A 10,591-nucleotide genomic window follows, 5' to 3' on the forward strand; every position below is an offset into this window, starting at 1 on the left:
TGATAACATAAATCAGGTTAGTAACACCTGGGGTTGGAGTGAAAACCTACAGGAGGATAGCGCTCCAGGAACAGGGATGGAAACCCCTGCTCTAGTTGCTGGCCCACTTCTTTATTAACGTCTAGGTGTGTGTTACATTCAACCAAATCATTGTCAATACAGTATGACAGTTCTGTATGTTTATATATCACCTTAAAACGACCAAATATTCTCCCCTGCTGTGTTCATGATTTATGGGGGTTCAGGCTTTCTGGATATAAATAACCAATGAAAATAGAAAGTCATCCCAGGGTGAAGCTTTAGGCCCCTCAAATTCAAAGTTGGACCATGATGCCAGTTCCACTGCTTTTTTCCCCCACTTCATTATTCACCTCCAATCAGGGACTGATTTCAACCTGGGACACCAGGTGGAGGCAAATCATTATCAGGTAGAACAGAAAACCAGAAGGCTCCACACCTCATAGGGTAAGATTTGAATACCTCATGCACTAGGCCAGGAGTGGGCAAACTTTTTGGCTCGAGGGCCACAACTGATTCTTATTATTTTTTTTACCTATTTGTTTGTCAAAATCCATTTGCAGGCCAGAAAAGGGCAGGCTTTCATGTAGGCGCATAGAGATAGATAGAGGACTCATCTTTGTATCTGTGCTATTATACCGTCTGTGACAGCATGGGCAGCGCCATTGAGGCAATCTCCATTTATAAGTAGTCCATTTTCTTCTTTCTTTGATTGGCTGATCACCAAGAGAAATCAGACAATTAAGTTGGAAGTCCGACCCAGTTGTCTACATTAGAACGGTGGCGTTGCCCTCAATGGCCCTCAATTGCGTTGCCCATGCTTATACGGCTTTGGCCTTTTGGCCAGTAGAGGACTCTATCATTCCTTATGTGTAGGCTAAATCATTTATAAATAGTGGTGACCATGGTGAGTCATTGTACTTTCCCTGGAATACTGAATAACTCATATTTCTTGTAAATTCTTATTACACAATTCAGAAAGTGTAGAACTTCCTTATGGACACAATTGTACAGAGCTAAGTTCAATTAAATACTGATCACATTGCTCTCGGCGCACAACTGTTTCCCTGACCTGTATCGGTGTGGCACTAGGACCCATAGCCGAGTTCTCCAGCAGTGCCCTACTATTGCCAAATGATAGCGCACCTCTTCCACTCTCTTGCCACTGTTTGCACGTGTATGTGATCCGAAGTGAATATGGCAGCGAACCGGGTCGGGAGGAGATGTAACAACAAGGTCCATTCCCCGAGTAGGGGTCCAGGTAGGGACCCGGGGCTTAGCTTGCAGAAGAGGCAAGCACGGGTCACGGTAAAGTACAACAGAAAGGAGCTCCAAAGGCGCTTGGATGTGGAGAAGTGGATTGACTGTAGTCTGGACGAGCTCTATTTGGGCAGGGTGAGTCCCATCAATTTGAACTGAAACGGATCTCTATTGATAGGCTACGCATACAGTCACATACCAATGGGAAACGTTTATTTGATTTATTGTAAGAATACAAAACGGGTTTTACGCAATAACAATTATTCATCTTCTTCGCATCAGTGTCCCACGAATGACATAAAGCGACTTTGGCAGCAGCTTCGGTGTACGAAAGTCATTGTAGCATGGCACACACTCTTCAGTGGGACTTAATCGCTATAATGGATATATCGGTTTGGCGCATTTGGGACCATAATAGTCATGTTGTGAGCGGTTACGCAACAATGGCGTATTTTCAGTCGTCTCAAGATATGTAAATACGACTATACACAGATTGTCATGAAGTCTGTTCTTCAGAGATCGTACTGCCTCGTGTCCCTTGCCATATGGGATGTGCCTCCGACGTTAATCAATTTTACATGGGGGGGGGCTGCCTTGTCTCCTTGCGCCCTGTCTGCTTCACATTCGATGAATCAAGAATGTGTAGATGGATGCCTTCTAGTGTTTTGACTGTCTCGTCAACACTGGCTGTCATATTGGTAAATTCATGGTCTCATCAAATCCAGATACATAGTATTGTGCGTGTGTTTTCTTATCAGACACGATTGACTGGACACTTGTCCTTTAGTTAATAATAAAAGCAAACGTTTCTCTGTCGCCAGAAGAAGCGGGATTAGAATGATCTACAAAGCCATGATTAGCAAGGCCATGGAGTACGTGCAGAGGACAATAAGGTTAACCATGTCAAGCTTTGTTTTCCCTTCACACCCTTGTTAACCAATGACATCAATGCCAGCATGTCGTCCTTCTCTACAGTCATTAAAAGGAAATGAGGGAGTCCTTTGTGTATTTTATTAGCTGAACAAAAATATCTATCACACACCACAGTTGAACAGGTTTATTCTGATGTAGGAGAGCACCAGCCAAGGTGTTATACACCTGTCTGGCATGCTTCCTCATATTAACAAAGAGTGGAAAGACCTCGCACAAAAAAATAGACTTGGCATCCAAGGCAAAATATTGAAGTAGATCTGGTAGATTCCCTTCATGTTGTTCCCTTCCTGTTGTATGTAAGGGGATAGACAGTCATTGGAAGACATGGAGGGGTCAGTATACTCCCTGTGAGTGGGGAAAGTCTGTCTCTTTGCCAGGGGTGACATGGGAAAGGTCAGAGGTCCAATTGAAAGTGTTCCCAGAAACGTAACTGGTCTGTGGCTTGGCGCTTGTTGCTTTACATGGACAGCCTTGAGGGTTTATGGCTTCTGGCTGACACAACAGGAGGATCCTGGGGGACCAGGTGTGGTGTGTGGCATCACCAGCGAGGTCATGGGCCGCCAAAGGATGTTAGTGGGCGTTGGGCCAAGGTACTGCATGGTGGAGTCTGAGCGGGGTTGGGGAGGATGGTTGATGTACCAACCACTTAAAGAGTAGGGAATATATAAATATAGCTTTTGATCCTATTTAGTGTTCATGACAGCTTGACCTAGTGTTCCATTCTGTTTCTTGTGGATGCTTTTCATGTTGTTGCTTTCTCGCAAACCCATGGCCACAGCTTTATATCTTTTGTTAATGAGTTAATTGCTGTGCTGATAGTGGAACGGGCATGTGTAAATGATGGCGTAATCAGATATCACCAATTCTAATTTCCTCCTAGACCAAAGCCCACACTGGCTGCCCCGGCAACGTGAAAAACCCTTGACCAGGCCTGAACGGACGCTAACTATCCCAGTTATTGATTGATGACATCTCTGTCTCCTGGGATGATTCTGATGAATGGGAGAATGGGGAGGTTTGGAGGAAGTGAAGGTCCCATATGTCACCAAATAGCACAAAGAGAATACCCCCCCATCACAGAGCCCGTTGTCAAAGCTCAGAGCATTGAATGTAGAACATTGCTTTGGCAATTAGTCTCGTATCAACGCTCTATCAACACTCTATCAACGCTCAGTCGTCTGCCTAGATTAAGACCCCCGCAGTGTTCTGCTATCTGCATGATTGTCTGCGAGGCTCGGGGTCTTTTCTCTTTTAGTCCCAACCCCACACCCAGCCATTTATAACCATTCTATTGAGTTGTCACTGGCCACTAAGCCACACAGATGTGACAGACAGTTGTTATGCAATATACCACCGCAAACTGGGTGAGAGAAACATCGGCGAACTAAGGTTTTTTAGAGTGCAATTGTTTACTTTTGTACGAACAATAAATATCTAATGGGTGTGAAACATCTATTGTAACTAATCTATAGCAGCTGGTTCCCCGACGAATGCAATTTTTTCGACGACATGGAACTTCATCTCATAAGACTCATCAAATATATAAATCACATAATTGTGTTATGTCTTGAACCAGAACATATGTCCACAATTTAGTGATAAATGAATAACCTAATGGAAATACATTTTAATTTGCATACCTATGTAGCTGAAACGGTAATCAATCTCCTGATGAACAGGCCCATTTCCTGGTGTAGAGAGAACCTATTGGAAATCTGTGCCGATCATGTATCTCAATCATTATGGTTTTAACTTTGAAATGAAGTCACCCACCCAATCAATAACCATGATTTCACTGATGGCACTAAACCATCTTTTTTTTGTTTGTTGACTGATTCATTTTTGGTCGTGCTCTGACCACATGCTAATACTGTTGTAATTAATACTAGATCACGTGTCAAACTCATTCCACGGCGGGACGAGTGTCTGCAGGTTTCGCACCCCTGTACTAGATCATATTAATCAAATGTATTTATAAAGCTCTTCTTACATCAGCTGATATCTCAAAGTACTGTACAGAAACTCAGCCCAAACAGCAAGCAATGCAGGTGTGGAATCTATCGGCTGTAGCAGTAAGTAACTGTGGGAACGCACCTGGTGCAAACTGTGATGTTTTGAATAGGAATGACTTGTTAGGATGTGACAGCAAGGGTTGGCCTTTGAGAGACAAGGTGTGAGAAACGGTAGAAGAGAGGAAACGTGTCACGGCATGTCATACAGGGAGTAACGAGGATATGAATATTAAACGGAGAAGACTAGTCATGAACCTGGAAATTACATGTTAATGTACTGTATTACGGGGTAAATGGATATTGTAGCGCGTCTGCATTTAGCAGTCCGTCTGTTTCAGGATATGCAATGGTAGAATGAAAGGGGTTGGAGGAAATGGTGGTTTGGAAACTTGAGTCAAGCCAGATAAGCGTCTGTCAATACTGCAGGCTCTAAAGGAAACCCAACAGTTGAGGGTTAACATGGTGTACACAAACTGACCCACAACAATTTCTATTTCGAGACATTTCTAAACATTTGTGTCAGTGCAGTATAATGACTCATCAGTGAAATGTATTGAGGCTGAATGTTTTGTGTATATTGATTTTGTTTTAAATGATTCAATAAATCATGTCCTTCCACCTCAATGGGTTAAGGAAATTCATGTGCATTTTTAAAGTGTGGTCGCTTCCCTTATAAATGCATTTACTTTACGTTAGTCTTCAGTTCAACCTGACAGGTTATTTTGACCCAGATTTCTTTTGTCACTAGTGTGGAACAGACCACTTACTGTATCAGGGTGTTGGCTATGGAAAACATTACACACATGGCCACAGGTGCACAGCTGACCACTGACACAGGGACCAGTGGACTATCACCCAGAGTACCCAAGCGAACAAAAACCACATTACCCTCAACCCACTGGCCTGGAAGTGATGTGGACTAAATCGCTGCCTTTCCAGCCCTCGACTGATGTGAAACTGGGTGGAATGACTCGCTCCCATTTTCTGTCTCTGCTACAGAGGAGTGAGGGCCCAGCCACACTCGTTTCAAAAGGACCACCTAGATATGATATTGTTGCTGGTGTTACATTCTCACCTTTTTTTAAAAATTTCGTTCATAGAATTATACTGGCCCTTTAGCCAAACACAATTTTTAACAGGCCTTAATGTTCTGCTAAAACAGTCATCACACAGTGCCGGCTAAACTAAAACCACAGATGAAAGGGAGTTTGTTAAAATGATCGTTGCTGGAAATCAACCACTGCTAAAAATCCTGGGGTGGGCGATATCGTCAGATCATCGCGAATGTAGGCGACATGAATCAGTTAGCTACACTATGCTTGCGAACTAGTCTTTGCTTGTAACCTACTACTGGTGGAATTAATTTCACACTCGTGTATGCAGGAAGAGTGTAGCAATATGTTTGCAAAATGGTCTACTTTGATGGCCAATTTGTTGCATTAAGTTATGAGAAAACGGAGACAACATGGCATTATGCCACCAAACACAACTTTTATTTAACTTTTTACATAAGAGGGCTCTATCTGCACCTGTCTGCTCACCTTTACTATTAGCCTCCTGCACAAGTAAGATAGGAAAAAAGGATGGGACACATTAGCCCACCTGACATCACACATCCCCTCACAGAAAGCTAATTTGATCTAAGCATAATGGGAAATCCGGGCATGGACAATGAAAGCAGTTGAATCCCATTTTTATTTTATTTTGAAAATATTTTTTTAAAGCATTGCATCAGCCTAAAATGACTTAACGCATCCTGACAGGCCTGAGTCATCATGTTTGTCTCACGATGGAGGCTGTGTTTACTCAACCCTGCCAGGAATGTGATTTTGAGCTGCTTACTGAGCCTCATTATCCCCAGAGTTGAGCATTACAGTAATAATTTTTGATGTTAGCGTTTGAATTAAGATTTGTTTTTCCAGCTCCTGCCAGATTACAGAATAGATCTGCTGGTGTGCACGTGTCGTTTCATTGCATATGTATATTACAACACCGTGTATTACATTGTTTGTGTGGTATCGTCTGCTAAATGACTTAAATGTAAATCTAAATGTGTATGAGAGTGATTGTGGACTTGCTCACGTGACTTTTTGATATATGCCTGTGTGTGTGGGCAGAATGAGACAGTATTTCATTGGCATTTGGAGTTGAAAGAAAGGTCAGGGATGCCTGGGTACGAAGGGACTGCTTGGATCTGCCTGGACGGACCTTTACACTACCGGTATCCGAATCACTAAGTCCCTCCGCCCCGACGGCACCCACAGACAGACCCAACGGGGCTGGTTAACCTTACTGCTGAGCATTCAGGTCAGACTGAACTCTCTAATGGCCTGTTGCATGAGTGTCACCAGTCAACATGTCACGTGCGCGTCTTTGTTGTGTACTGTGGTTGATGTTTGGATTAGGTTCTGAAAACAGACTCCCATCTGGTCTAAAGTGATATTTGCAGTCTTCATCAATTTCCATATGTTGTTATTCAAAGAATCTCTGCATTACCAAAAAGGGCAATTAAAAAAAAGCAATCAGGGTTCATTTTTGGCCACTATGTTGATAGCAGCACATCATGAATAATTCCCTTTTGAATGTGCTGTTTGTGCCAATGAGCAGACTTGCCCCAAGGGAAAAATAAGTAAGGTGGAATCTCACCATGAGACGCCTGGCCTGAAGCCATTGTGGAATGTTTTTCTGTTCATAATGAGAGAAGCAGTTTGAAAACAGGGTGTGTTCGGGGCGACTACATATTATACCAAACAAAAATATAAACGCAACATGTGCAGTGTTGGTCCCATGTTTCATGAACTGAAATAAAAGATCCCAGAAATGTTTCAAATGTGTTTAAAACCCTGTTAGTGAACATTTCTCATTTGCCAAGATAATCCAACCACCTGACAGGTGTGGCATATCAAGAAGTTGATTAAACAGCATAGTCATTACGCAGATACACCTTGTGCTGAGGACAATAAAAGCCCACTTTGCCTTCAATTGCCTTCCCTTTTAGAGAATTTGGCAGTACATCCAATCGGCCTCACAACTGCAGACCACGTGTAACCATGCCAGACCAGGACCTCCTTCTGGCTTCACCTGCGGGATCAGCTGAGACCAGCCGCTGTACGACAGCGTATTCCAGTTCAAGCCAATATCCAGCAACTTCGCACAGTCGTTTAAGAGTGGGACAACATTCATTAGGCCACAATCAACTGCCTGATCAACTCTATGCGAAGGAGATGTCGCGCTGCATGAGACATAGTGGTCACACCATGATCCACGCCCCTACCTTCTTTTTTTTATGTACTGTATCTGTGACCAACAGATGCATACAGTATCTCTATTCCCAGTCATGTGAAATCCATAGATTATGGCCTAATGAATGTATTTATTTATTTTTTAATTTAAAAAAATTGAACTGAAACTGAGATCTTGAAATGGTTGCATGTGTTATTTTTTAAAATTTTGTTCAGTGTAGTTACTTCATTTGGGACATTTTCACAGATCATTAACTACATAGACTGTTATACAAACAGTGTCTGCTTTTCTGAGACTTGGGGGGAGCTGAAGGCACCGAGTATGACCAGTTTTAGGAGGCTGTGAGAAAGCATAGTTTTCATGATCTATGATGGAGAATGTCTGGTCTTGGCGGTGGCTTCCATCCTTACAGCATACCACCCCCCCCCCCCCCTTCCTTTCTCCTCTCTCTCTCCTCTCCCTTCTCCTCACATGCAGTGTCGCCACTGAAACTCTGAAACTAAATCCTAAGACTATGGAGGCACTTGACCGATTCCAAGACGGCACAGCCATCTAAATTATAGTCGCTCCTCCCCCCCCCCGCCCAGTCATCCCTAGCCCTTAACTGCCAGCCCACGCATCAATCATCCTGTGTCTTGCATATGTTGACTCAACAGCCACCATGGACGCTCACACACACACACACACACACACCCTGCAGTGCTTCAGGGTTTGTGAATATCTCATGGTGTGTTGCACTCTAAAAACACTCGCAGCTCTTCCTCTGTGTCTGCAAGACCCACGCAGCTCCGAACATGGCAAGACCTGATTTGTCCTTTTTTTTGCGAGTGACATGTATATATTCTATGCTTGTATCTGAGCCTGTCCCTTTTTTCATATGGGGTATGTGATAGTTGTACGTTAGGATACTGCTCTGGGAGGAGGATGTGGACAGTTTGACTGACACTCGGTCACCTTGTGTCCCCAGGAGGAGGAGATGCCGGAGGAGGTGAACATCGACGGGCTGTTAGACCTGAAGAGTGACGAGGAGAGAACGCACAGACTCCAGGTGAACTGTACTACTCAATAGCTAAATCATCAGTGGACTTTTATCATTTTATCAATTAAACGCTGTGTGAACAAGTTGTACTGTTTTTGATTGTGGGAATAACAGTAATAGCTGTAGATTTGGTTGCTATTTTATGCTATTTTATATATTGTTTCAGCAGCAGGCTGGCCAGATGAACTAAAATCTTATTTGGTCTGGGGATTTTTTTTCCAGGAAATGTTTCACACGTGCAATAACACAGAGGTAAGTGAGGTAATCTATGTAAAAGAGTAATATCTAACAATGTGTTTTACGATTGTTTTGGGTTGTATTTTATGCCATTTATGTCCATAGACTGACTATACAGAATGATGTCACAGTGAAGGGACCCAATCAGAGAGCAGTTATGACTATTTCATTATGAAGGGGCAAATCAGATTACAGGATTACGAAGTCATTATTAAGGGACCAATCAGAGAACAGGGTTATGACCATGTCATTACAAAGTTTGCAAAACTGACCTTTTTGGAGAATTCTGGATTTTTTTTTTCTTCTTAGTCCCTCCTGATTTTGGAAATCCTCCAACCTGGGATTTTGGGGAAGCCAGGTAATTTATTAAATGTTCCTAGAATTTTTCAACCCTAGTCATTATGAAGGGACCAATCAGAGAACAGGGCTATGACGTCATTATTAAAGGACCACTGGTCAAGTCTGAGTTGAGTCACAATTCATGACAATTGTGACTTGAGTCCAAGTCTTAAACTCAAGTACTACAACATTGCCTTTCTCCCTCTCTCGATCATCTCCTCGCTCTTTCTTTCAGGAACAGAAGTAACCAATCACGACTCCACATATAGTAGCTGACAATGCTAGTCTTGCCCCTCATATGCGAGGTCCTTCTTTCACACTGTCCCTGTATCCTTCGTGGTCAGCATCACTCAACCTGTCTGTGTTGGCAGACTATGTTGACACTCCCCCACACACACGTTGATATCATACACACAAAATGAAGTGATGTCTCTGAAACATGTTTCACTGTGAATTATTCAACATTACCGACGTTGTGTGTCGCTGCCTTTCACTGTATCCATTCTGAGCATGTTTCGTATGTTGACCGACTGCCCTTTTCCCTGCACACACAGGTTTTCATCAAGGAGCTGGTGTTGAAACTCCACGGGCTGCAGAAACAGGAGGACCTCCACAACAATGGCATCGAACAACCCCAGCTACACATCTTCCCCAACAGGCAAAACTCTGCAGACCGAGAGGTGATCTGAAGGCCCTGTTACGTTCCCCTTCAACCCCAGAACCCGACTCCCCATTCCCCCCCAGCCTGATGCCACGGACCTCATCTGGAAAACATGGGGTCTTGCTGGTCTTTACACTGTGCTCTACACACTGTCAAATACACATCAAGCAGCCAGATCTGACAACTTATCACAAACTTTGCAGACACCTTATCTTCTGTCCACACACACACACACACACACACAGCCACAATGCACAGGCAGTCCCTGCAACATTTGTACCTCTACAATGTCAAATGAGTTCTGTTTGATTTTTGTTAACTCCGTGTCCGAAATGTTTGAAACATGCTGCCCTCTGTTTGGTCGCTACCGCTACTTGTGTCCTGAGTGTCCTTGAATTGCTTTTATTGGACAACTCATTAGGGCCTCGGCTATTGGTCGGTGTGTCTCATGTTGTGAGATGCACCTCTGATTCTGTTTAGCTCATAAACCAGAACCAAAGAGTCCAACAATGTACTGTCGATACCAATGTCAGTCGGAAGGTAATAGAGACTCTATAGCGCTTTCATATACCCCCAATGGGTTAGTCAACGGTTCCTCGCTATGAGCAGGTCTACCATATTTTCAAACTGCATCCAGTAACATGAGACAGTAGCTCATGAGGTCAACTTGAAAAAAAAAAATATATATATATATATATATATATATATATATATATACATACACTGCTCAAAAAAATAAAGGGAACACTAAAATAACACATCCTAGATCTGACCGAATGAAATATTCTTATTAAATACTTTTTTATTTACATAGTTGAATGTGCTGACAACAAAATCACACAAATTATC

The 10,591-nt window shown here is 43.0% G+C and overlaps 1 protein-coding gene across 3 annotated transcripts; it reads left to right on the plus strand.

Moving 5' to 3' along the window:
- Positions 1 to 1,073: 1,073 nt before the first annotated feature.
- Positions 1,074 to 10,115, plus strand: LOC135552651 (protein phosphatase 1 regulatory subunit 14A-like). Of its 3 annotated transcripts, none has more exons than XM_064984387.1 (5): positions 1,074 to 1,413; positions 8,434 to 8,514; positions 8,728 to 8,757; positions 9,052 to 9,100; positions 9,636 to 10,115. In XM_064984387.1, the coding sequence occupies exons 1-5, from the start codon at positions 1,216 to 1,218 to the stop codon at positions 10,049 to 10,051; spliced, it is 774 nt and encodes a 257-aa protein (XP_064840459.1). In that variant the 5' UTR covers positions 1,074 to 1,215; the 3' UTR covers positions 10,052 to 10,115. The 3 variants fall into 3 exon arrangements, with proteins under 3 accessions (XP_064840459.1, XP_064840461.1, XP_064840460.1); XM_064984389.1 differs by lacking the exon at positions 9,636 to 10,115 and adding an exon at positions 9,317 to 9,623 and having other exon boundaries at positions 1,079 to 1,413; XM_064984388.1 differs by lacking the exon at positions 9,052 to 9,100 and having other exon boundaries at positions 1,089 to 1,413; positions 9,636 to 9,860.
- The last annotated feature ends 476 nt before the right edge of the window (positions 10,116 to 10,591 follow it).

The sequence above is a fragment of the Oncorhynchus masou genome, chromosome 13, assembly GCF_036934945.1.
Source record: "Oncorhynchus masou masou isolate Uvic2021 chromosome 13, UVic_Omas_1.1, whole genome shotgun sequence".
NCBI classification, from domain to species: Eukaryota; Metazoa; Chordata; class Actinopteri; order Salmoniformes; family Salmonidae; genus Oncorhynchus; species Oncorhynchus masou.